At 42.0% G+C, this 27,246-nt stretch overlaps 1 protein-coding gene across 1 annotated transcript; it reads left to right on the forward strand.

Annotated features, from left to right (window-relative positions):
• The first annotated feature begins 1,017 nt into the window (after positions 1-1,017).
• On the forward strand, positions 1,018-26,168 carry slco2a1 (solute carrier organic anion transporter family, member 2A1). Its single transcript, XM_080473797.1, has 14 exons — positions 1,018-1,385; positions 10,052-10,189; positions 11,998-12,160; positions 12,668-12,880; positions 14,728-14,826; positions 14,911-15,050; positions 19,328-19,400; positions 19,521-19,685; positions 20,778-20,982; positions 21,613-21,760; positions 23,252-23,415; positions 24,116-24,180; positions 25,144-25,264; positions 25,346-26,168. The coding sequence occupies exons 1-14, from the start codon at positions 1,326-1,328 to the stop codon at positions 25,464-25,466; spliced, it is 1,875 nt and encodes a 624-aa protein (XP_080329923.1). The 5' UTR covers positions 1,018-1,325; the 3' UTR covers positions 25,467-26,168.
• Positions 26,169-27,246: the final 1,078 nt, after the last annotated feature.

Here is a 27,246-nt window from a genome sequence, read left to right on the forward strand (position 1 = left end):
GACCATTCCAGAGTTTTAAAACGTTGTTTATAACGTTTAAAGCGCAGGTTGAGCCCCCCCAGCGACACCACTGAGATGCTGACCTCAGATGAGGCGGTGAGCATTAAGGCTTCAGACGGACCCTCCGACAGTGGAGGTAGAAACTCAAAGACTCTGGAGCAACCTGCCGCTAAATGAATCTCACTTCTATCTTTGAAATACCTGCTTTTCTATCCCCATCAAACCCATTGGGATAACCCCATTCTGACGTATTTATGTTTTAATTCGTCTCTGTTTTTAACAAGTATTCCATCAATAAAGTTGTTGATGATGTGATGAAGATCTATAGCTGCCTCGTAGATTATATCATATCACGACATTGTCATATCTAAAGTTTGAGATACACATATATCGTCTCACATTGTTTAGATGTTAGGATATGTTCTTGTTGGAATACTACAATATTATAAACGACTACTATTCTCCCTTTACAGGAAGGTTCAGGTTCAAATAGCAGCCGGGGGCCTTTCTGAGTGCAGTTTCCATGTTCTCCCCATGTGGTGTCCTCCTGGTGTCCTCCTGGTGTCCTCCTGGTGTCCTCCCACAGAACCGTCCAGGCTGGACTCTACTCTTGACTGGGATTTGCTCCAGGACGGACGTCGTCTTCATCTGTCGCCTCTTATTTTAATTTGAAATATCATAAATCAAAAGGATAAACTTCGCCTCATATCACAATATATATATATAAAGGGGAAAAATATATGGATTCTTGCAATAATGAAATGATATTTATACGCATTATATATAATCTATAGTATAATCTATAAGCAGTCTGAGCAGTTATTCCAGAAGTAATTTCAGACAATCAGTTCAATATGTGAATGAATTAAACCCGGATGATTCCTACTGAGTGGAAATGAGTGACGGGGGACCACCGGGTCTCTGGAGTGAACTGAACCGGTTCTTCCATTAGCTGGAGCCTCTCTGGGCTCATTAGCGCGCAGAGCCGCATTCCGCACGTAATGAAGCGTTCAGGCTGATCCGGAGGACGCGGCTGAGCGGCGCTGCGCTCCGCGCGCACAGCGACCACCGCGCGCTGACTCAGCCGCTCCGACAAACCAGGTGAACACCGCGTCCGCAGGTGTGACGGTGACTCAGCCCGTCTTCTCCCATTACATCAAAACATTTGCGCGTGGAGCTGTGGGCCGAGTCCAATTACATCACGGGCGACCCGCCTTAAAGCCGCGCGCAGCGGGCCCGCGGCCCCAGCACGCGCGCTCTGCCGAGCCTCATCAGACCCGCACGAGCAGCCGCCGCGAAACCACGACGCCACACTGGCCGCGCTCATGGACCTAACCGGGCACAGAGACACGAGGAGGACCGGCACGGCACGGTGCGGCATCAAGGTGAGCGCAAAGTTACCTGCGGCGCGCGCGTTGTTTATGTGAACACCTGAGCCTCACAACCCCGCAAGTCTTTCTCACTCTTTTTCCTATATATACACATGTTCTGTAAGGTCTTCTATATTCCGGGATGAAAGTCGGAATTCCGACTTTTTCTTAGATTTCCAAGATTAAACTCCCAATTCTTAGAAAAAAAAAATAGATTTCAGAAATCTGACAAGTTGTCACAGACTTTTAAGAAAAGAAAAGGGATTGGCTGTGGAGAAAAAAGAGTTCTTAGTATGAATTATACATTCATACACATTTTGGGCAAAAACCTCAGAATTCCGACTTTAATCTCAGAACTCCTCGAAAATTCTGTATTTATGTTTTTTTAAAATGTCTTTACACACTTTCTGATGCAGAGAAAAACAAACTGTTTCCAGAAATGAACCAGAAAAATATGGAGAGGTTTCTTCTGTTGCTCAATAGGGTCAAACACAGGTTTAGTTTAATTAACGCATATTTATTTATCCTTTGTTAAGCTTTATTCTCAGTGTTGTAGGATATTACCTATTTTTAAAATGACACACATCTCCTGCTAAATGTTAAAAAAAAACAATGTAATGGGAAAATCAGACCTACAAGAGGTAACATAAATCAGTTATTCCACCTTAGTTCCACCACTGAGAGCTCTGGAGTGGGAAGTTTTAATGTTGTCATAATTTGTAATGCATTTATTGGTTTCTGGTGTCATATTGAAAAAACGTAATGTTTTTTTTATGTTCAGAAGTGTCAAGTAGAAATGTCCTCTAGTTTCATGATTCCGATCCCAGAAGTCCTACTCAAGCTCTACTCAGCCTGTCTCAACATTTTTATTAACTCATCTTTGTTTTGATGTTACGGAAAGAAATGTGGATTTTACTAAATGCGGTCACTTGTGCAATAAAGGTTCAGATATATATATACGGAGCAGCCGCAGTGGAAGAAATACAGGTCAAACAGGAAGGTCATGTTAAAGCTGACACACGATGATTCACAGTAACGATCGAATAATTATCTCTCTATTGGAAATGTGCGAAGTATTGCCAAAGATGACCAGTCAGTGGATCCTGAACCAAATGTGCTTCCAAGCAGCTTGGAAACACTTCGGCTGAAGCCGTTACTCAATACGACTCAAAAACATATCGTTACAAGAAAGTGGCGTCAGAACTGAGAGAATCATCCCACGCTAATGTGTAGAGGAAGGCGCGTGCCTCTAAAAACAAGCCGTTTGCCTTCAGATCTGTTGTTTGGTTTGTTTACTGCCATCCACACACTGACTAGTCTTTGTAGCTCTGGGAGGTTTTGTCGACGCTCGACAGAAGAGAGCGTTGACGGCTTCTTTGGATTGAATTCCTGACGCAGGTTTTAATGGGTTTTGGAGTCGTGGCCGGCTGCGTTCTGGTTGTGTTTCCTTCGCCCCGGTGCCTCTAACGCCAAGAGCCTGCGAGCTGGAGGCAGAAATGCCAGGCCTGCTGCGTGCCAAGAGGAGCAGTCGTACTCCGCTGTGTGGCAGCGATGCGAGAGAAACAGTTTGTTCCTGGGCTGTGAGTAATAGCGAGGCAGAAACTCCATGTTGCACTTTGGCTGGCTGCGCTCATAACCTGCCGAGGAAACGACCGTGTGAACAGAGTGTGACGGCCACGCAGAGACTCGGAGGAGAGGATGGGAGACGTTTGTGAATCAGCCAGAGGAAGCTTTGTTTGAAGGTGAACCCTTCCCAGCGTCTTGTGGGAGGTCCGGCTACCGCAAATCTTCTCCTGTTTATGTTCAGCTGAAATCCAGAAGTGCAAATAGAGACGGGGGTGGAGGACGGGCTCGTCCTGCAGGTATCCCTACTGGGACTGCAGCGTCGGCCCGTCCTGCACAGTGTGAATGCATCTGGTTTATTTACACGCCGGGAGGAGTTCAGAACAGGCAGCGGGTGATTGTCAGAGAGACTCTCCTCAGTCAGAGGACACTCCTCTTGTGTCAAACTGCAGCAGCAGAGTTCTTGATCCCCTCCGGTCCAACAACCACAACCCAACGCCGGCTCCAGTCGCTCTCCGCATGGATGCGAGGTCAGCAAGTCAACAATGGCTTTACAGGGAGCGAGTCATATCCATCCGCCTTTATTAGACAAAGGTACACGCCGTACAGCGCCGCGGCCCTCTCAACTTCTGGGCCGTGCCGCGGCCTCGTCTGCGTGCGGGTTACACCATCACATTCTCTTTGAGGGAATTCAACACAGGCAACGCATGAGCCAAGTTTTCTGCTCAGGGGCACGTCGTGTTTACAGAAGGAGAACTATTTGAGGGATCCACACCTGGCTGCACATCTGACCCGGTGCATCACGGCAGTTCACTTACTCCTAATACGACTATTATTTTTCACCATTTTTGCCAAAGCTGCAGCATCGTAGCACTTAAAGTCGTCCCGACAAGGCGCAGCACCCATTAATCTCTCATAAGAAAGCCGGGACATGAAGAAATAACACCTGTTTTTCATCGAAGGCAACATAATACTTATCCCAAATATGAGTTTCATGTTTTATATCATTTAGACAGAGAGCTGCAGCACCACAGTGATGGCTTGAGGATTTCATTTATGGCCTGATTTAATCTGCATTATCCCGGAACCAGGAAAATGATAAGCCACAAATAATAATTCCAACTGTTTCCCTTTGTTTCAGTGCAAATACTTTCTAATTAAGTCTCCATATCGCAGCTTTACATTGTGCAGCTGTTGATCGTGCTTCTATTTTCTCTTTGAGCTTTGTTGCTTTCAGAAATGCCAGAAAAATACAGTGTTTTGCTCTAATTTGAACTTTTCTATCTTTTCTCAGGCTGCACAGTTTCTGCAACACTCGGGGTGACTCTTTTCACTAGAAAACCAGGTTTCACTGACGCCTTGTTTCAGGCCTCAGTGTTACTTTAAGTCGGACACTCCCACTGAAACAGGAGTTTCTTTTATCCCGAAAGCAAGTAGATGTTTTCTTTTAACTTTTACACTTTGCAAGGTTGTTCCACAGCCTGGATTTAAACCCTGTGGGAGGCTGTTCTGACCCCCTGGGTGGTAGTTTGGACTTCTTATTGAAGTTTGTTTAGGGTTTTAGGTGCCGCACACTCTCTACAAGTATTTGTATTTAGTTTGTATATACAAATCATTTCAAATATTCTTAATGGGAAGCAAAAACAGGTCCAGTACAGATATCGCAAATTGTCCAAAACAAAGCCTTCCTTAAGTTTTTCTTTATAACAAAAATAACAGAACTCGTGTTATTACAGGACAATCAAACAAAAAAAGTCAAATCAATACTGTAACAATAGACAGAACTTTAAAAAAAGAAGAAAGCTGTAGGAGCAACAAATAATCGACTTTCCCTTTAAAAGGGTGATCATTGGCTCTCGGATCTTCTTAAATTCCTCCGGTCTGTCTGTTAAGACAAATCAGATTTTCTTTCTAGAGGGTATCTGTTAGTGTCGTTGTGCAGTGGCTAAAAGACGGAAGATTTCTCCCCTCCCAATGCTGCAGAATCAGTTTCTTCGCACAAAGAAGAGCATGAGATAGTAAACGATACTGCAATTTGGAGAGTTTTTTTTTTTTTTTTTTGAAGTTTCTGACACACTAAATCAGATTAGAACTCGCTCAGGTTTCACTTGTATTTTCAGGATCTTTGGGAAAAAAAAAAAAAAAAAGAAAAGATCTGCAACCAGAAACCCTGTAATTTTAAGCAAAAAACAAAAACTCGTTTGTATATACAAATCAAACAGAACCATTTATTTATTGTTTGTGTATTTTATTTGTTGTTTACTTGTTCTACAATAGAAGGTGTGTAACGTCAACCACATAATTAAAGAAAAACAATAACAAGCAGACAAACTTAAATCTCATGAGATTCTCAGCTTTGTTCTTTTTGTTTTCAGACAACAAAGACAAGTATTGTCTTTAGTATACTAAACTAGTGTGGAACTTCAGAACTGTGATAATATGTAAGTCAAGTGAGCTTTAACTGAGTTGTGTGATCCATTACAAAACTATATCATTACCAAATCGGTGCTTCATTGAAAGAGAGACACCGGGCTGACGTTTGTACACATCTTTAATATCAATATATTTTCATGGCTCACAACAGCAGCAGAATTCACAGGGAACATTTCTGTCTCACTACAAGTCGTCTTTGTTGGTTAAAGGTCGGTCATTGCAAGGTTTTTCACATCACAAGATATGTAATGATTTAATTTAATGACTCTTCAGACCCATGGGAAACTTAAAACGAAAAAAAAACTAAATAACATCTTTTTTCAATAAATGTTTTTCTTTTGAGAAATGAAAAAGATAAAAAAAAGTTAGCAGGGAAAGGGGCAGTGATCCCATCCAGATTCCTGCAACCTGAAGTTTCTCTGCAATGCCGTTGATGTTTTGACAGAATCCTCACAGTTTGTGTTTGGATCGGTTCTGAATGCCTCAGTCTCATGAAACACGTGACAAATCAGAATGAGCAGTTGCATCATTTAGAGTGTCGACGTTGACATCGTCTTTGGACTGGATTGGACCTTCGAGCAGAAGGGTTTTTTGCCTTCGAGCAACATTAAAATAATATATATATATATATATATATATATATTATTTTAATCGTTAAGCTGCAGTCAGGCGGTTGGTTTAGTTTAACTTGATAAAAACAACTAAACGCATGAATTAGAAAAGAAACCGAGTTCGCCATTTGCCTCTCATAATGAGAAATGAGATTGTTGGTTTCATCTTTTGAACAAAAAGAAGAAAATCTTTTCAAAGTGTCCTCTGGCTCTTTTGTTGGTGATTCTATTGTGGCGGAGGCTCGTTTCATGTTTGTCTCACAATAAAGGGTGGTGACCCTGCGACCAATGCTGCTTTTAACTATTCTGGGAGACTTCTGGAATTAAACCTTTTCCCTATTTATTCAGTTTTCCTTCACAAAGTTGGTGAGGAGGTTTGTGGAGATGTGGATTTCCACACGACAAACACGTGTCCGTGAGGTAGACGCATTGAAATTCGAGCCTGGATTTCCCTCAATTCTTCCCCTCGCAGCAGGGTTCACGGCCAGGACAATTACGTCCCAACTGAAGAGCTGAGAGTGATCAAAAAGGATAAATATGGACATAAATCAACTGTGCACAGCAGCTTTTCCTGCTCACAAACATCCTACCGAAGCGTCAGTCGAAATCACGTCTATTTCTGCTTGTAAGGTCTTTCTGGGGCTTTTTCTTTGTGAGGGTGTTATCGGGGTTTCAACACAGCACAGCGTTTCTTCATCCAGAGGAACTGACCAGTTGTAGTTTCCATTTACACTCACTGCGTACAAGCAAACCCTTTTTGCCCTTTCTCAGGCTTTAATGGAGCGCGTGTTTCCAGAATCGGGGCCAAATTGTCAAAAAGCCACAGGTTTGTCCCTGAAATGTGAAACGTTTCTTTTCTAAATCTGACCTAGTAGTTAAAGATTAAAGTTAGTCCGCAGTTTATGGGAAACAAGTTGCATTTTCACGATCTCTGCCTGCCCGAGCAAATTATTTGGATAATTGGGGCTTGATCGATTTAAGTGGAAATATTTAACAGTTGTGTTAAAAGCATCCATTGTGCAAGCTAGTAAACCATGAAGCCAAGCTTTAACAGGAGTATTAACTGTTCTGAGCAAAATGCAGGGTTTATTCTCCCTCAGCCGACCTGGCAGCCGGTAAACAAAGCTGAAAGCCTGGATTTAGCTCTGTTTTCATAGTAAATTCTCTCTTAATCTCCACATCTATCTCCAGCCTCACCGGGGCATTAGCACACACACACACACATACACACACACACACACACAGAGTATCAGTAGAAATTGGGAGATTGGCAATTATCTCTGTGAAAATGAAGGAACTCAAGTAATTGTCAAAACCAACCCCTAAAAACCAAAAGCAGCATGTCGTTACGTTCTCCTTCATCGTTCCACCGCTCCCACATGTTTGATCAGTTTAAGGCCTGAATATGTAACAACGACCCGAATCCTTATAAAATATAATGTAATAAAACTCAAAATGTAAGAACTGGTTGACAATGTAAGAAAAGTGCTGAGCTCGAAATGTAAAAAAAAAAAAAAGATAAAAACCCAAATGTAATGGGTCGTTGTTACATATCGAGCTCTAACGAGGCCCCGACAACGTTTCAAATAAAAATGCATCGTGTTTGTGCGTGCATCAAGTTTTGTGACGCTGAAAACAATGTAGTTTTCCTGTAGGGCCACTAGTGGGTGCTGTTGTTTGTTTTTAGAACAAAATAAACATTAACAACGGGAGGACACAGACATTAATATGGACAGACGACCAAGTTGGATTGTTATTATGGTGACCGTCAACCATACAACTACCAAGTCCCAGGGGAATGTGGAGTCACGACCCTCTGGAGGAAACATTGTTCTTGTTATCCATCGACTCCCACATGTGCAGAATAAAGAGTCAGACCATTTTCGAAAAGTTGCGTTGTCAGTGGCTCTGACCAAACGGACACACAAAACCAAACAAACGTTTTTCACTTGGAAACTTTGTCAAGTGAGTTTCACTCCAGGTGTCCTTCACCAGTTGGGGGTTGAGGCTCCTGCTCATGGACTCTCAGACTCACGTTTACACTTCTTATCATATCATCGTTTTGAGTTTGGTCATTTTGGTTTGTACAACGTTTTTCCTAAAAGTAGGAAAAAAGCATCGACTCGCCTTCATTTCGTAGGAGCCATTCAATACGCTGCTGCGTTCTGCAAACATATTCCCAGCTTCACAGCAACTCTCATATGGGGAAGTGGATTAATTTTCCTCATTGATACAAACTGTAGTTTTACTTGAGAGAACTCTGACGTGGTAGTTTGTCTCGAACTGTTTTTGTGCTGCTGCGTGTCTTTGGCATGATGGCGGTGCAGTACGTTTTTGTATGGTTTGAGGGATTAAGTACATTTATTTTAATTGGTGGGTTTTATATTTTCTGATTGGTGGATTTACAAATCTTGCTTAAGAGATGGGTTCTGTTTCCGGGTTAGTAAACTGGCTGCAGGTTCTTATTTAAAGTTACTTTTTCTGCACTTAATCTATAAAGGAGTGCTACATAAAATGTTTGATAGTCTGAAAGTGTTTTACACATGAACAGCACATCAGGACACTTCTGCGTTTGTAAAAGAAGAATCCTGCGTCTATTGCATGTAATTCAGCTTTCAGTCATGGAGAAGGAAAGACAGGGGACCAAAGAAACTCGTGCGTCATTCAGAAAAGACTGACGTCATCGCAGACATGAGTAGTAAGAGTCATTCAGTATAATAAGCGGTTGTACGCGATATGACTACTTCAGCTTCACCGTTGAGGAAAATCCTTATTCACTCAGGAATTCCTCTTTTACTCTCATTCTTTAGAAACGCGAGATGGTTAACAATGTTCAGTTTGAAACAACCACCATAAAAGAAGCGATACAGAGGGTTCAGTTATTCAAACACATTTGAATAAATCCTTCTTCTGACCAGCTCAGTCCACGTGGTGTCACCTGGGTAATGTAGAAAACGCTCTCGCATGTCCCTCAATGAGATTCAAATGATTCTTTACAAGAGTGGCGCGGTGAAGATCAGCAGCAGCGATCGGCAAGAATTCTTACAGACAAACATCAGATAACAGTTTGAAACGCATGTCGACATGTCCTGGTCATCTTCCCCCGGTGCCTTCAACCTCCTTTAGAAAACATTGGAGGAGAGCAGCTCAACTATTCCTGCAGCAGGTTCCAGCCTGCAGGAGCAACGTATGTGAAGCTCCTTTTCTCCCCATTTCAGGACTGCAAGCTGCAACTCTTGTGCAAAACCTGTTGATCTCAACATTTTGCTTTGCATGAAAACTGCATGAATATAAATTAGCTGATATTTACAGGCTTCTGACGGATTTCAGCACGAAATCAGCAATGATGGTTTAGAGACTTTGTGTTGATCCTCAAAGCTCTATGGTGAACCACTGGTGGCGTTCACATGCGTGCACATGTCAACCAACACTACAGTCGATTAGATTTTTTTAGCGCAGCAGCAACTGGTCACAGCAAAAGACAAAAATGACTCAGTTCACTGCAAGACACAAGACATCTGGTGCTTCGCTGACGCGGGGCGTTCGTGCATCACAGCGACATTGACGTCATATCAAACATACCCTGCCTTTAGCCATCTGCACATTACAGTTAGATAAACCTGCCTGTCAATGACTTGGTATGACAAATAAACCCAAAACATTCAACTTTAGGAAGAATATAAAGTATATAAATCTTAAGTTACTTAAAATCGGGGTCTGGAAGTGTTGAGAAAGGTGAATGACATGAAGAAGAAGGGAAGCAGCAGCATCACAGTGTGAATTTGTGAATGTGTGTCGACTGGAATGGCTTCAGCTCCTGCAAAACAAGACGCTCCGACAGTGTGTGTCTCCTTCAGTGTCCTTGCAATCCCTAAAAACAATTTCAACCTCGCAGGGGGAGAGTTTTTCAGTTTTTGAATCTCGTTTATTTCAGGTCATCCAAATATCTTCCTCGGGCGAGACACAATAACAAATTATATGTTTTCCCTTTTAAGAGTGATGTGGATTCGCCACTGCCGATGTTACCATTCAACCAATCCTCATCTCTTCTGTTTCATTTCCTGTGTGTCCTAGCTGTTCGTCCTGTGCCACGGCCTCCTGCAGTTCTCTCAGCTGCTGTACAGCGCCTACTTCAAGAGCACCATCACCACCATCGAGAGGCGCTACGGCCTCAGCAGCTACTCCTCGGGAACCATTTCCTCTCTCAACGAGGTGCGTGCCAAAAATAACATACCCCTCACACGCTGTGAGATCACGATAGCCTCATTTCAAGGGTAGAAGTGACAAAAGGGGAATTGGAGTACAAGCAACATATCAAAAGCACGCTTCCTGAGAAGTCAAGCGGGGCCAGAGTAGCTTTTGGAACAGCTTTGATTCAGATGCAGAGGGTCAGCACTGATGAAAGAATGTTCCCTCCGTGCTCGCCTCGCAGGACGCTCAACTTTTTAATGCTCAAGAAGGATTTAGAGGCATCGCACACAGTCATGTTTTTCATTAGAAATACCTTGCATGACCTCAGGTCTTGAGATTAAATCCCCGTGCTGACATTTTCTATCTCCTGCCTTTTGGCTTTGCTTCATGAAAACACAGACCGAACTCAGCCTGAACGTTTAAACTGCGCCTCATCTCCCCTCTGTGCCCTTTTTTTGAGACTGGAGTGAGCAACAGGTGATGAGACGACTGCATGAATCCAATACAACTCCACTCGAAAATGCAAACAATTTTTGCTCTTTGTGATCTTTGTTTAAATCCTGTGACCGGCACACAAACCTAGATATAGTCGTTTTGTCATTACTCGTCTGTGAAAATAAAAAAAACATCATGTTGTGTGCTATCCACTCACTTCTGAAGTGTGCGAGTTGTGACAGGCCGGGAAACCAAGTGAGTCGTTTAGCAGCAGAGACCGATCAGAAGTGATGGTGAAGAAAACGTCACAGAAGAAACCTGTGTTCACAGCGAGTGTAGTCCGATCCAAAGGTCCAAGGCAGAATTCATCCCGCCGTCTCCATTGATGCTCGACTTGACTGATAGAAGAAGAGACCGCCGCCGCAGAGCTCGCAGCCTCTTCCTGCAGGAACAACGTAGATCATTTTCACATCACAAGATCTTCAACATGTTGACGTTTGAGATTTGAGACACAAACAAGACTGCCAAAATACTGCAGGGCCAAAATACTGATCTGAAAAATGAAAAATGGTCAGAACAAATTCTGCACTCTTACATTATTGGTGGCGGTTTTCCAGTTTGCTTGTTTTTGTTTTATTTTTTTTTTAAGGTTAAGACTCATGACTTGCATCAGATTGTTTTATCTATGTTCCAGCTTGCACAACAGCATCATTTACATTTAGTTTGTTTTTATCTGTTTCGAGAGCTGCAATAAGGATTTGAGGCTTTGGGATCCTGGAAATCAACACTAATTCTGTTTGTTAGCTGTGGTTTTGACACATTGATACATTGATTTGTTGTTTTGGAGCAACACAAACCGTGTTCATCAAAGATTCAACACTACTACAAGTACTGGAAATATCAACGGACTAAAATATTCCTGGAAAATTGCACTGATGATAAAACTGGATATAAATTTGCTTTTGCTAACAGCCTGTCAGGAGCAGCAGAGTATTCCAATTGTTGTTTCCAAGAGGCTGCAGCCTTTTGCTGACTTAAGTGAGCTTTGATTGTCATATTTGGATATAGTTTTGGACGAATTTTAGACTTTTTTTTCTTTTGATATACTATTATATAACATACTAAATTGTAATTCAGATGTATAAAATACACCTGCACAGGTATAGGTTTGTTTCAAAGTGCCTAAAAGACCTGCAGTTGCATTTTCAAGAGATTTTCTCCTGGTTTCTTCCCCCAAACATGTTTCTGTATAAGCACTGATTGACTGGATTGAAATATGGCCGCCTCCATATTTGGCTTAGAGAATCTTTCAGCAGCGTTTGACCGATTGATTTGAAGAGTGTGTTTGTCCTGTCGGGGGGAAATAATCCCTCTGGTTTCTCTCCGTCTCCCAGGTCAGTAACAGCCTGCTGATCGTGTTCGTCAGCTATTTCGGGAACCGGGTCCACCGTCCTCGCGTCATCGGAGTCGGTGGACTGCTGATGGCTGTCAGCGCCATGATGCTGACCTTACCTCACTTCTTGTCCCAGCCCTACGAATACGACTCCGTCTTGCACAGTAAGCCGTAACTACGAGGCCTGGCAGCCACCCCGACAGCTAATGTAACTCAGTCTGGAGCAGGGGACCCACAAACATGTCAAAGCACTTTATGGGGCTTTACTCTCCGGCCCAATTTCGGGATTTAATCCCCGGAAAAATCCACAGCAGGAGTGAAACAAGTGTCCCATGTTTGGCTCTGCAGAAGAATGATGTACTGGAGGCGCCTCGCCGGTGCGCTCCAGCTGAACTTTTGCATAAATCAGAGGGAAGCTGATAATGTCAGTGCAGTCGCTGAAAGCTACAAAGATTAGATTGACCTCCGGGACGTTTAATTTGCAAAAACAACCCTCCCCTCCGGGTTTTCATTTTACCCTGGCATCGTACAGGATGTCAGAGGAATGTCAGAGAAGCTCCAGGAAATAAAAAAAAAGAAGAAAAAAAAAAGAGTGTCCTCTGTGTCAACTGACTCGTACTTTACCTTCATTGTCTTTTTTTTTTTTCCTTACCTCGCCGTTTCCCCACCAGATCACCACGACATTTGCAGCCCGCATCGCAACGCAAGTAAAGCAGACTCCTGCGGCCGCGACGAGACCAGACGACTGACCGACACCAACAACCTGTGGCTGCTCATGGGCAGCGCTCAGCTGCTCTTTGGGGTGGGCTCCGTGCCCATCCAACCCTTCGGCATCTCTTACATTGACGACTTCGCTGAGCCAGGCAACTCACCGCTTTACATTGGTAAATGACCCGGAGACAGGGGTCATGATGTTCTGCTGGGCAGATTTCAAGAGAAGTGGGATTAGATTTCATTGTTTTAAGGATTTATTTGGACTTTTTTTTTTGGGGGGGGGGGGGGATTAAGTCTTTGGAAAAACCAAACCAGGATCTGACAAATTTAAGAAATAGATTTTTATGCTCGTGTGCATCAGGAAAAAGATTGACACTCAACTCAGTACCCACTTTACCTACGTACGTTCACTGGTGTGATTCAGGGTACATCATTTTAGGTGGCACCTATTAGGTAGAGGGATTTATTAGGCAACAATTAAACGTTTTGTCGTCAGAATGAATATGTTAGAAGCAGAATGAAATGGATGAGAGCATTTGAACCGGTTTAAGAAAACTATGAATGAGTTGGAGTAACTCCTAAAGATGCAGAGGTTTGGTAGCAGCCAGCAGCAGTCTGTTGTCTGATCCAAGAAAGGGAACGAGGTGAACCAGTGACGGGGAAACTAAAACTAATTGATTCACATGTGGAGCGAAGGCTTGTTTGTGTAGCTGCGTCGTACAAGCTACTGAAACTCAATCTGCTGCAAACGTTAATGTTGGTTCTAATAAGAAGAAGTGAGAAAACCCAGTGAGACACACTTTAGTGTGTATTGTGAGCAGGGAGCCCGAAATGTAACGACGACCAAAATTGTTATAACATGTAATGTAATAAAACCCCAAATGTAATAAATGGTGGATAATGTAAAAACATTTAACACAAATTTAAAAGTGATCTTAATATGTTTAATGTTATACATTATTTTGTACTGATGATTGGAGAAATAGATTACAGATTATAGAGAACGTAAAAAAAAAGAAATAGTCTAAACGTTTAGAACTCATTCGTTCAGTGTCAAGCAGGTCAAGCTCAAACTCTAAATCATTGACTCACTTTATGATGTAATAAAATTATTTCAACATTAGGAGGAACATGTTTTGCCAGCTCCATAAACTAATATTTAAAATTTTTAAGTTTTGGGCTCAGGGTCTTTTTACATTATTGACCAGTTTTTACATATTGGGTTTTATGACATTATATTTTATAACAATTCAGGTTGTTGTTACATATCGGGCTCTAACGAGGCTGAAAACGAGAATTCAAGATCATTTTGAGACTTTTCTTTGGATACTATTGTGGCATATAAAGGTAGAAGCAGACGAATAAGAAACAGCTCTGTCATTCTTATTGAGATATAATGTCTGCTCTGTGCTCATTTGCATAAGCTCACCTTACCATAACGTCCTCGTTATAAAAGCATCTGCTCTAAATATGTGGGGAACGAAAGTCACAAAAAAGCTTGGTGTGTAAAAACCTTTAGTGTGATGCGTTTTATTAAGAGATTTATTAACCGCTACAGAGAGTTTTGATATCGTTTAGGGACTTGGGCTCGGGTGAAATTACCTAATAGAACTGAGAAATCTCCTACTGATGACCTCACCGTCAAAATAGAAAAACGAAAGTCCCCCCTTGAGTTTGGATCAATGTGAGTGAATGAGCTGTGATGGAGTGAACGAGTTATAAAGTGACACAAACATAACTCGAACCAAAAGAGGCTGAGCGTCACATCACGGCTTTCTAGAAGCCTGAATGTGTCTTCCAACATTTGCAAAGGGAATTACTTTAACAACCTGCCTGAGTTCAAACTCAATATTCTTTTCGCCCTTTTCTCAAGTCGTACTTTTTCATTAAAACAAGCTCAACCAGCTGAAAATGTTAATCCGTTTTTAGAGCAATGATCATACTTTGACTTCTGAGGTCAGGCACGATACGAAACCTGAGTCCTTCAGCACAAACTCAGTCTTAATGTCATCCACAGCCATCCTGTTCGCGGTTTCTGTCTTTGGGCCTGCCATTGGCTACCTGCTGGGCTCAGTCATGCTTCACATCTATGTGGACGTGGACAGGATCGGTTTAGGTAACGTCTGAATTCACAGAGGTTAAGTCCACATCCTGCACTTCCTCACTGTCTGATGACGGCGTTCGCTGGTGTTTGTTGCAGGAGCCGAACAGGAGCTGAGGCCCGGTGATCCGCGGTGGGTGGGAGCCTGGTGGATGGGCCTCCTCATCGCCACCGGCTGCCTGGTCCTCACCTCCATCCCCTACTTCTTCTTCCCACGCAAAATGCCCCCAGGAGACAACGTGAGTGTTAGGCATTATTAACAATAATGGTCGTACTTGAATGTATTTGTGTTCTTTACAGTTAAAAAGGCCCGAGCTCCACTGCATGTCCCATGTTTTGCTGCCATCTATTGGCTATATGGCAGCACTGCAAGGTTGTTTTTGTCTTTCTAATGTCTCAATATCGTGATATCAGGTTTCTTCTGAGCATTATTTTTACTAGCTCTAGGTTAGACGGTTAACCAAGCAGATGATATCAACCTTATGCTGATTAGAAAACCAGATTTTCTGAGTTAACTGAGGAAAAAACATCAAACATTGAGCATGTGAATCAGGGATTGATTTACATGGTCTACACATCCCCTTTCTGCTCTAATATACTTATGTCTGGGGGAAAGATCAAAGTGATTTCACTGCCCTAATAGTGATTCAAGCCAGTTAATCTTTTTTTTTCTTTTTGACAGACAGAACTCTTAAAATGAATGTGCACATCAGCACTCCCACACCATAATGTCTCTCACACCAAGTACTGAATATGGTTGAACGCCAGACTCCCTGTATTGTTATATCGAAATACATCGTTGTCAACAGCTGAGTTACTGGCAGTGCGTGCTGACCAGAGCGGCGATAACCTACCCTCTTCTGCATTCATTTACATGTGGATTTTGGTATTGTGGCACGTGAAATGAGCAGCTTTTGATCTCCTATGGTCCAGAAGAATCTAAATGTCTACGTGAACAGCAGATTTGCTGTAACACTGCTAATATGGGTGACCAAGTCACCAATGTCTTTGGATTGTGGTATAAAGCTGATGTACCTGGAGAACGCATGCAAACCTCACACAGTTTCAAGCCCAGACCACCTCTACACTTCGTCTTCTGCCATTTTCTCAATAGGTGCTTCCACTGCGGATCTTCTTCTAATAACCTCGAGCTCCTATATTCCCCTCCCGCTCATCAATCACCTGCATGTCCTCCAGTCACTGCATCCATGAACCTCCTCACTGGTCTTCCGCACCCAGAAAACCTCAACACCCTCAGCGCTGCATCTAAACAATCGACATGCACAATGCTGAAAGTGTCGCAATAACACACCTACAAGATAAAAACCTTCAGGAATGGATCAGAAGATGATGAGTGAAGCTAAAAATGATGGGGACGCAGTTAAAAATTCAGCTCGTGCCTCATGAAGTTAAAAACTTCACATTAAATTTGTAAACTCTGTTACGAAAGCAGTAGTTATGAATAAATGAATGTGGAGTGTGACATGTGGCGCTTATGAAGAGGGATCAAGGACAAGTGCAGATACTGTTGTTTTTTTTTAACTTGCGTACTCTTATTACATCTGTGTTATTGTCTTATTACCTCCTAAGTGCAGATTTGTATTTCCCTTCCAACATGAAGACTGATCCAACAAGACAAAGAGGGTGTTATTAAAACAGGGAGACTTTAGCACAGAGAAAATGTGCCTATTGAATGTGATATTCATGACAGCAGCAACACGACCGAAAGAGAATTGGATCTCTAATTGAGGACGGATCAGATTCAGAGTGCGTAGCAACAATTTCCCCATCTACACTCTTATTGAAAAGATATTTGAAAATGGCTTTTGAACAGTGAGTACATTTTACATAGGTAGAAGAGCTTCAATCAATGTATTCAACTTCCATCATTTTCCCAAGCCACAGAAACTGTGCTCATACTTGAGTCAAAATCGGTGCACTTGTCATTCCTCTGCAAATGAAAAAAACAAGATTGAGAACCGGCGTTGTACAAACTGCGGTTTCTTTTAAGAGCTCAAGTGTTTTTCCATAAAACACACATTCAGACTTGGAGCATATTTTTCACTGTGAAAAAGCTCCTGAGGGACAAAAAGTCGACAGAAACGCTCCATTATGTTACTTGACAGCTTTGAGTGATCTTGAATGCGTGAACCCTGTCGCGTTGAGCTGTCAGCTCAGTCTAATGTTCCCTCATCGCATGAAGGCTGCATAAAGACCGGGTGGGGGGGTTTATTGTAGGACGAAGTGGCGTTCAGGGAGAGAGGCACGTTCACAAACGTTTCCTGAAAGACGAAGTGGAAGAACGGGACTGATGTCATTCACTGTCGCCGCTCACTCGTGTGTTCTCATATTGTCACATTTAGGGGGCTTTTCCACCGGAAAGAACCAGGTGCTAGTTCAGAGCCAGGGCCAGACTTAGCACCAGCTCTTTGTCTTTCCACCACCAAAGCCCCGGCCTATCAGTGGCTAAACGGGTGCTAAGCTGGCCCCACATCGTTGATGGGCCAGAGCGGGGCCAGAGCGGGGCCAGAGCGGGGCCAGAGTGGGGCCAGAGTGGGGCCAGAGTGGGGTCAGAGCGGGGCCAGAGCGGGGTCAGAGCGGGGCCAGAGCGGGGCCTGAGTGGGGTCAGAGTGGGGCCAGAGCGGGGTCAGAGCGGGGTCAGAGCGGGGCCAGAGCGGGGTCAGAGTGGGGCCAGAGCGGGGCCAGAGCGGGGTCAGAGCGGGGCCAGAGCGGGGTCAGAGTGGGGCCAGAGCGGGGCCAGAGCGGGGCCAGAGCGGGGCCAGGGCAGGGCCTGACACGTCATCAGCTGGGGGCGGAGTTATCGCTAGAGTTATCTCTACCTACGAGGCCGGAGAGATTCTTAACCGGCTTTCTGAAGTCTACAGCGAACACGGAGCCCTGGAGTGGTTATAGAGAAAAAAATAATAATAACGCGTGGGAATGAGATAATAAGTCGCTCCCTCATGTTAATAATGTGAGGGAACGAGATAATTTAATGCCTTTTAATGGAGCTTCACGTGAAAGAGAACTTTTGTTGTCGATCAGCATGTGTTTACGTAGGTTACCATTATAATCGGCTGTAGAGCAGCGTTCTATCATTCTACACCTCCAATCCTCCTGATGTTTAAGTATTGGATTCAGACACATCTAGAAATGAAGAGAAAGGAGCAGAAATTCACAATGTAATGCAGAAATGCTGAAAAATAAGCCCCAAGCTCATTCACGCGTGGTTATTTATTTATTTATTTATTTTCTCTGTGGCCACTCGGGGGATTATTTATACAGTCCGTCAACTCGTCCTTGTATGAGTGCTACTTTGGTGAAATCAGTGACGTACAACGTTTTGGACTGACCCAATGACGTGGCTCTCGCTTGGCTCCGTTAACGATGGAAAAACAAGCGGTGCTTATTTAAGAACTGGCCCTGGCACCGGACCTGAACTAGAACCTGGTTCTTTTTGGTGGAAAAGCCATATTAGTGGTCAGAGTAATAAAAATTAATAAAACAAACAAAAGCTACAGGAAGCATGTTGACTAAATTAAGCAAAGGTCAGTAATTGGAGGAGGCTGGGGTGGATGGACGGATAGTACTCAGATAATAGATAGAAGTAGTTTAAGTTACTTTACTTAAGTAATTTTTAATCCGATGGCCTTTGGTTTTTACTCCCTACATTCAAACACAAATATTTGTACTTTCTTCACATTATGAAAACTGACTCATTACTGTTTTTCATTTACCTTATGGTGGTTAAAAAAGATGGACGGATTCATTTCCTGTGTTTTACAGCAAAATGTACTCATGTACCATGAGTCTGAAAGTCTCAAGCGATTCAAGGCAACTTTGCAACAAGTGGTCATGGAGGGTTTTCACTTTTAAAGTACCTATTATTTATTTATTCAGTATTTTCGCTTGTTGTTACTCGTTTTCTGTACTACTTTATCCACTCTAGGGTGAAGGAAGGGCCCACCACTGACAGAAATAGTTAATCACCAATCAAAAGTCAGTCACCAAAACACACACACACACGATCACCAGGCGAACATGTAAGTTCTACTTATATTATTGTATATACCGCGTTTCAAAGCTTTTGATATGTTCTCAAAACATCTATTATGTATGTGTAAATTACTATCAGGATTGCTTTTCAATGTTATAATATTTGACTTTAAGTAAAGTGTAATATATATTATGTTACTGTTTACTTAAAGTCAAACGTTATGACATTGCAATGCAATCCTGATAGTAATTTACATACAGTCCCGCCATGGTATTACTGTTTTCAAAATGGTTTAATTTGTGTTTCGAAACGAGGATTCAAGCTCGGTACATACATACATCTGAGTGGGGATAATGAAAAGGTCTGAATGTTTCACATGTTGGGTTGGAAGGAGTTCCAAGTGGCAAACGTCAACTTATCCTGTCTTTTTTCAGCATGAGGACGTATTGGGAAGGTTAAAGTTATGACACATAAATTCCAATATGCGCCTTTGCCTTGCTTGTGTGTTTTATAATCCAGGTTATTGGGAGTGAGACTGATTCAAATGATGACTTCAAGAAGCCCGAAATGTCGTTGCGGGATTTCCTGAAAAGTAAGTTCTGTGCTTTCGTGCTGCACGTCCTGACTGTGCTGTTCTGATCGTGCACTGATTAAAAGGAGAACGTTTTGTCGACGTGGTGTACTAACCCGTGTGTGTTCTGCATCCGACCAGTGTTTCCCCGGATGTTTTTCCGCCTCCTGTTGAGCCCTCTGTTCCTCATGCTGGTCCTGGCACAGTGCTGCTTCTCGTCGGTGATTTCGGGTCTCGCCACATTCCTCAACAAGTTCCTGGAGCGCCAGTACAGCGCTTCCCAGGCATACAGCAGTCTGCTCGTAGGTAGGTACAGTGGAAGTGCTCAGATGTGCATCTAGATAAAGTAGGGGAATGGTACTGTCGTCAGCAAACGCCACACTCACTCACATAGATTTTAGGTTTTGTAAAATATTACATCCCGATGGTACAGTATGGTATTTGAATAATTGCACTTTCATGGTTTCAAGATGATGGGAAGTCACTGTACTGTCCATTTTTTTGCAGTTCGTTGTTGAAAGAGTTTCAACCATGCTTGTATTTATTATTCCGTTTTACTGGTGTGTGGACCAGCCGCTGCTTCTTCTCATCTTGGGACAAACAAAACACACAGAGTCACTCACATCAGGAATCCCTTCACCGTTCAGCAAACAGCGATTACTTTTGAAGCATTTGAAAGAAATCAAAATGATTACCAAAATAGATGGAAATAAGACCCATAGTCTACATTTCCATGTTTTCTCTTTTTCATCGCAACATTGGAAAAGTACATCATAAAAAACGAAGCACAATATAAAACAAAATATAATGAAATGCCCGCTAAAAAAAACACATCCTTCCTTTGCAGCTATTTAGTTTTTTCTTTTGAATTTTGCTGCATTAAAAACGGCGACAGCAGAAACATCTGAAGTCGACTTTGTCTTCATGTTAATGTTGGTTAAAAACCTGTCGCCTCTCAGCTTGATCGCTTGTGTTCATGATCTCTGCATGTTTACAAATCCTCGCTCACAGTTTGGCTTCGACGCTAACGATACGTCATTGGTGTTAAAATGGATTCTCCACTGAGTCTCAGTGTTGGTATTTGTTCACTGCTCCTAATAAACAGTGTGCATATCTTTTTAAAAACAGCTACTTTAATTAAGAAATCGAGGTGTTTTCGGTGCTGGCTCATGGGCCCTATGTTCAACACCATTGGTAGATATTGAGTCATTTTAGTATCCAATGTTGTTGTTGTTGTTGTTGTTGTTAAATATTATTATTAATTATTACATTTTTTCCCCATAACACCTGCTACATATTCTTTTGAGATGACCGTCTTTGACAGTTTGCAGACTTTGTTGTTAAGCGCCTTACGGTGCCTTCCTGTGGAAATAATGGAGCTTCTTTCGTGGCTTCCAGGTGCAGTGAATCTGCCCGCGGTGGCAGTGGGAATGCTGGTGGGCGGCGTCATCATGAAGAGGCTGGGCCTTTCTCTGAAGGCCATCCCACGCTTCTCCGTGATCATGCTGACCACCTCCACCCTCCTGTGCATCCCGCTCTTCTTCATGGGCTGCCCCACGCAGAAGGTGGCGGAGGTCAATAACTACCAGAACGGACCGTACGGGTGAGTCAGGACATGAGAGTGAGGAATGAAGCCTTTACACTTTATACTAACTGTAATTACATTAAAAACACTCGATCTCTTGTTTGTTTTCTCTGTTTCAAGCACAATTTGAATTCATGTTCATGAAGAGGGATCAATGTTTAATCTGTTACAAAATCATTTCCTATGAGACAAAAAGTTACAAAAAAAAGCTGTAGTCTTCCCTCAGAGTAGTCTATTAGATGTTGGTTTGCTCGTGTGAATGTCCACACAGAGGATACACGGTGAGCGTGAAGTGTTAACAGACGTAGCCACACACACTGCTACAGTACTGCTACTGCTGCTCGGGGTTAACATGTCGTCCTCGTTTCACACAACCGCCCAGACCTGAACGCCTCCCGGGGCAACGGACACACGGACACATTTCTGCTTCTGCCACTGTGACTTAAACTATTTGAAATGTAAACGCATTAGATGTTTTCAGCTGAGTATTACGTTTGTTCAGCTTCATCCACATTCTTTTAAATCCTAAGTTTCACAGTCATTTCTTTTAAATGACATTGTTGTGCCATTGTGTTCCTCCCAACCGGGCTCTGGGCTCCAGCTGCTTGTCTGTATTTATTTAATTGTGTTGCCCTCCTCTATTCACAGGTCACTGTCCAAGTGCTACTCGAACTGCTCCTGTCCTGCCGCCGCCTTTAACCCCGTGTGTGGCTCTGATGGTATCGAGTACCTCTCTCCCTGCCATGCCGGCTGCACCAACTTCACCAAAGACCCCAACAACACCCACAGGGTTCAGGTGAGCATCTGCTCCCAGCAACTTCTCCTGGCTGTATGAAACCTGCAGGCCCAGCTACTGTACGGAAATGAAGAGACATTTTAGCCTTGGTTTTACTTTGTAAAGGACATTTCGTCTCGTTTGCTTTCGTCAACAATATTGCGTGATATGTTTAACTATCACCTCGTGCCCAGCATGACGAAAGCAGCACTATTCAACAGACACAACACAGACACCCGGAACTGAAGAGCAGTTTGCATTGAGAGTCTCTATTTGCTAATAAAGCATCATCAGGCGTCAGATTTAAAACGACGTCAATACAGTAATGAAAACATGCACTTTTAATGCTGCTGAAAATGTGCGACCCGAAATCGTAATGGGAGATATTCATATTGCCTTTTTTTTTTTCTTCTTTAAACTTATTCCTCAAAGATTTTATAAAAACTATATTAAATATGAACATGTTTATTGATTTCTGATTAACGGATAAGGAGGACAGCATCTATATATTTTCCTGTGAGGGAATAAATATACTGACTGCAAAGTGCCACAGGGAATGCGTGTATAAATTGGCATTATGCATATACTTTTTTTTTTTTTTAATAATCCTTTCTCTTTCCATTTTGAGCAAATATCAAAACTCTTTGGCGCTATCTCAAACATTATATTTCTATATGGGCCCTCACATAATTTACAGACCGACATATCAATACATGTCAATGAGACGAGTAATTTCCAGATTAAATGCAGTGACAAGACTCCGAGCGCTCGCTGTGCTCCTGACGGGACACGAGCGGCTCACAGTCGACGTCTCATCAATGCTCATTAGTCATACAGCACACAGAGGTGTTTCCAAATGGACAAAACCCTCAGTGGCTAAACCTCACAGGTGGTGAATAATCCTGCAGTGGGTAGACCGTGTGAGTGTTAGTGAGATTGCCTCAGTTTGTAAGCCCACTGTGCAACTCTGAAGCACACACACAGACACTGCAGGCAGCAGCTCGCTCAACGGATTAAGGCGGAGGAATCCGAGGCTAATTATTTTCCACCTTTAGATTCACAAGTCCACGCATGGATGATGAAAGTGGTGCAATAAAACAGCTTGAACACAATTTCCCCAAGATAATTTCCATTTAGATATAAACAAATGTGGCCCTTCAATTAAAAAGCAAAAATACACCAAAGAAGGCCATTAGAATGTTGAGAGTTTTTATGGGGGTTTATTAAACTTATCAGCACCACTCCAACATTACAACTGTGAATTGTGAGCTAGTTGCTGGTGACAAAAAGCTTTGAAACTACGGTAATCTACCCAGTTTAACAAGTTATGAAAACTTAAACTGTAAAAGCAAAGTCTTTTCAGCTGGTGCCCCTGCATGTGTTTTCTCAATGAGTTCCCTACTTATCATCTTCATGCTAAGCTTAAGTAACCGGCTGTTGAGTTTAAGTTACTAAATGACACACGCTTATGTGAGTTAATGATTAATATGCTTTCTTTCCCTCTGCGTCCAGGTATATACAAACTGCAGGTGTATCCCAGGGAGTCAGAGCCACGCCCACCCGGCCCCCTGTCCAAACGGCTGCCCTCACTTTCTCCTGCCGGTCATGCTCATCATCTCGGTCGCAGCACTCATTGCCTGCCTCACTCACAACCCCATGTACATGATGGTGCTCAGGTGAGGACGGGCAGAAACGTGGACGGACATTCACTAACATGAAATGTCCAGAACAGGAGCAGAGTGACATACGTATGTCAGCGCTTTGGGTCAAGCAATGAATGCTCCTTCGTCATGACAGTGAAAGGTGAATGTCTGTCAAGGCAGGGAATAAAGATAATAATTAATATAGCTGTTTATGTTGTGTCTGGTTCAGTACCTTTTTTAATTGCAGCTTAGATGCAGATCAGATATCGTTCTACTTCATGCAGAAAACTCCCAACATTTCAAATTCTTCACGTGTTCCCACTTCACTCTGTAGAAGTTCTCACCGAGACCCACGTTGAGTATATTATAATCTGACCACATAAACTCCCAAAGCCTTTTACTTCTCTGTGTGTCTTCCAGCCTCGATGGCTCTCTGGTGTGTTTTAATACTCTTATTAACTCAGTGAAATCCTCTGCTACTCTTGTTTTTAATGCGTTCTGCTGGGCTCCTTTTGAAGGTCTTGGAAACTGAACTTCAAAAATTAATAAACCATTGGCTTTACTGTAGTGGAGCTGATACTTTGCATACTGCTAAAAATTCAAAGATATGAAATATTTGTTTACTACTGTTTGCAAGGTTGTTGTTTTTTTTTCATGTTTATTCTAAGCACTGGGATTATCTGTACAGAGACTGAATGAATTTCTCATTGGTCTCGTCTCGTGGTAATTTCAGATCTGTTCCTTCAGAAGAAAAGTCATTCGCTATAGGAATTCAATTTTTACTCATGAGAGTATTAGGTAAGTCAACACTCACACTCTTTTGCACTATCTTGAGATGAAAACTAATTTGTGTATAGTTTCTATACATTTTATTACAAAACATAGTGTTCCTTGAATCTTATGTATTAATTTGTGTATATGAAGACCCATCAAAATTAAATTAAATTGAATTAAATTAAATTAAATTAAATTAAATTAAATTAAATTGAATTGAATTGAATTGAATTGAATTGAATTGAATTGAATTGAATTTAATTTAATTTAATTTAATTTAATTTAATTAAAACAAGCACATAATTTAATTTAATTTAATTTAAAACGAGCACATAATTTAATTTAATTTAATTTAATTTAAAACAAGCACATAAATTATTATTTTAGTCATGTCAGGAATCAATATATGTTCTGAACACGGTGTGGGATTTTAACATGTTATTTTCAAGTTACCTTTTATATCATTTTAGTTGTATTTTGAAAAAGTAACTAAAACACTTTTCTTTATCACTGATTGAAATAAATAAGTACAACAAATTGTAGATTTCTATATTCTATGTCAAATTGATTGATGTAGTTAATCGGTCAGTCCTGTTTTTCATGTCACTTAGGAGGCACATGTGGAATTATTAATGAATACAATTTAAAGAATTGATGAAATTGCTTAAAAAATGGATGCAATTACATGTAAATGTGGAATTCTGTTAAATGAATGAGACTCTTTCAATGAAAAGTTAGTAATTACAAAGGACAATGGAATGGTCACTAACTATACTAACTCATGTTTTTTTTAAATGAAAAACATCTTAAAATCGAAAAATGTTGATGTTTCTCAGTCACAAAAACAAAACTACATTCCTTTTTAAAGCTGTGATAAACAATATTAATAAAATCCTTTCAAACTTGCCTTGTATGTTTGGATAAATGTGACTGGTTGATGTATCTTAAGCACATTGGAACAGAGACACTGTTTGTCTGTCCCGTCAGCCTGGCTCCCGGCCCCCGCTCTCTTCGGGACCGCCATCGATACGTCGTGTATCTGGTGGAAGCACATATGTGGAAAGAAGTTCAGCTGCGGTTACTACGACAACAACATCCTGAGGAATCGGTTAGGACCGGAATCGCTCACCACACATCCCACAGATGCTCAGTATTGAATCATCTCACCGTCTCTGCCTTCTCGTTGCAGGTTCTTGGGCTTACAGGTGGGCTACAAGATCATGGGCATCATCTTGCTCATCATGCTGGGCTGGAAGGTGCAGCGGACGCAGGAGTACAGTTTGGAAAAGAGGCCCGAGGGTCTCCTGTGATCCCATCAGACTTCTGTTTGATTTGAGCCTCTCAGTGTGTTCCTGTCATGTTTGAAGAAGAATGAGCAGAGCGATCATGAGGAAGTGGGAGGCTTCCACTGTTAAGAGCGCCCCGCGCTGACCTCAGCTTGGGCCCATGCCTCTCCTCCACCCGGTGCTTCCCTGGTTGTAGTTTGAAAGTTTATTTTCCAGAAAGAGACGTTCCTAATGTCCTCATGTCTGGAAATGTCATTTTAAGTTAAAACAGGGTCGATACAACACCTCTAATGTGTGAAATCACACAATGATTTGCATACATCCACGAAGGCGGCGAGACGGACTGATAATCCAAAAGCAGTGAATTGCCTTTGTATATTACGTGTTCCCGAAAAGGCAGGGATCGGTTGGGGTCTTCACTCTCCCAATGGGAACATATTATGTAACTAATTAACTGTATAGCTTAATATTTAAGTTTATTTTTTATAGACGTTTGTCTCATACACAGAGACATCTTTGATAACTACAGTACTCGTTTCCTATATGATCACATGTAACACTTCAATTCTTTTTTTTTTTTATGTATATCAAGTATGTACACTGTTACGTATAAACTAAATGACAGCAATCGACCACACAATTTATGCAATCTAACGCGTGGTGTGGTTGTCAAGCGGAGTACATATAAATGTAAGCACTACTGGATAATAAAAGAATATACAGATCAAGTGGGTTTGTTTTTGTCTATTTTATGATGCAATGATAGATAGATAGATAGATAGATAGATAGATAGATAGATAGATAGATAGATAGATATTTAGGCACGACATGGGAATCTTATTAGCTATATATCTACAGAATGGATGATCAAGAAAGGTTCAAATTCCAGTTAGAGTGCTGTAGCTTGTTTTAATGTGGGGAAGATACAGAGAGAGCAGTAACAATTAATTATTTTGCATATACCATCTTGCTTTTCGACGACTTGAGCAGTTTCCAAAGTGCCTCACACTGCTTCTCTACTCATTTATACACACATTCACAGACCAATGGAGGCGGCTGCCATGCAAGGTGCTCAATCCATCGTAGTTTAGGGGTTCAGAGTCTTGCTCAAGTACACCTTGACACGCGGACGGGGGAAGATGCGGAATTGAACCTGCAACATTCTGATTGTGAGACGACAGTTCCACCAACCGAGCCACGTTAGAGCAACACTCCCAGAGACGCCACTGTTGCTGTGAAAATGTCCATATTTGCACAGGTGTGGGCTTTTGGTTGCATGAAAGGGAGGAATAAAAATGCGAGAGTAAACTTTGGAGATACACTAGGTTGCATGTGACGCTCTGCTGGATTAACCGTAGGGGGCGCTCCCTGAGGTCACAACAAAGGTCAAGGTTGTCAACCTCAATAGTGTTTGTCAGACCCTCCTTTCTAAGTGATGCATTAATTATGAAAGCCTTGATCAAGTTTTGTTTTATTATTCTCAGAACATTAAACTTTTTTTTTCCTCCCAAAAATAAGTTCTTTTCACAAAGTTACACTCTGTGGACTATCTGCACCTGAGCATTCAACATAAAACATTATGAACCTACTGTAGAAATGAATAACTTGTGTTTTATTAGATTACTATTGCAACAACACATCATCGGTAGGCTAAAACAAACCTGTCTCATGACAGTCTAACAAACATTTGTCTCTTTTTATGCTTGGAAATACATTCCCACAAGTTTTATTTTGACATTTCAACACGGTATATGTGCATAATCCTACAATGTTTAGGGCTGAAAGGGAAACCTATGACACCTA

Source organism: Lipophrys pholis (assembly GCF_963383615.2).
Source record: "Lipophrys pholis genome assembly, chromosome: 10".
Lineage (NCBI taxonomy): Eukaryota > Metazoa > Chordata > Actinopteri > Blenniiformes > Blenniidae > Lipophrys > Lipophrys pholis.

What these genes read in the sequence shown, in the direction of transcription:
- slco2a1 (XM_080473797.1), top strand. Translation starts at nt 1,326, where the DNA reads ATGGACCTAACCGGGCACAGAGACACGAGGAGGACCGGCACGGCACGG. An exon ending in CAACTCACCGCTTTACATTG is followed by an intron (nt 12,881 to 14,727) that starts GTAAATGACCCG and finishes TGTCATCCACAG; the next exon opens with CCATCCTGTTCGCGGTTTCT. An exon ending in ATACAGCAGTCTGCTCGTAG is followed by an intron (nt 19,686 to 20,777) that starts GTAGGTACAGTG and finishes CGTGGCTTCCAG; the next exon opens with GTGCAGTGAATCTGCCCGCG.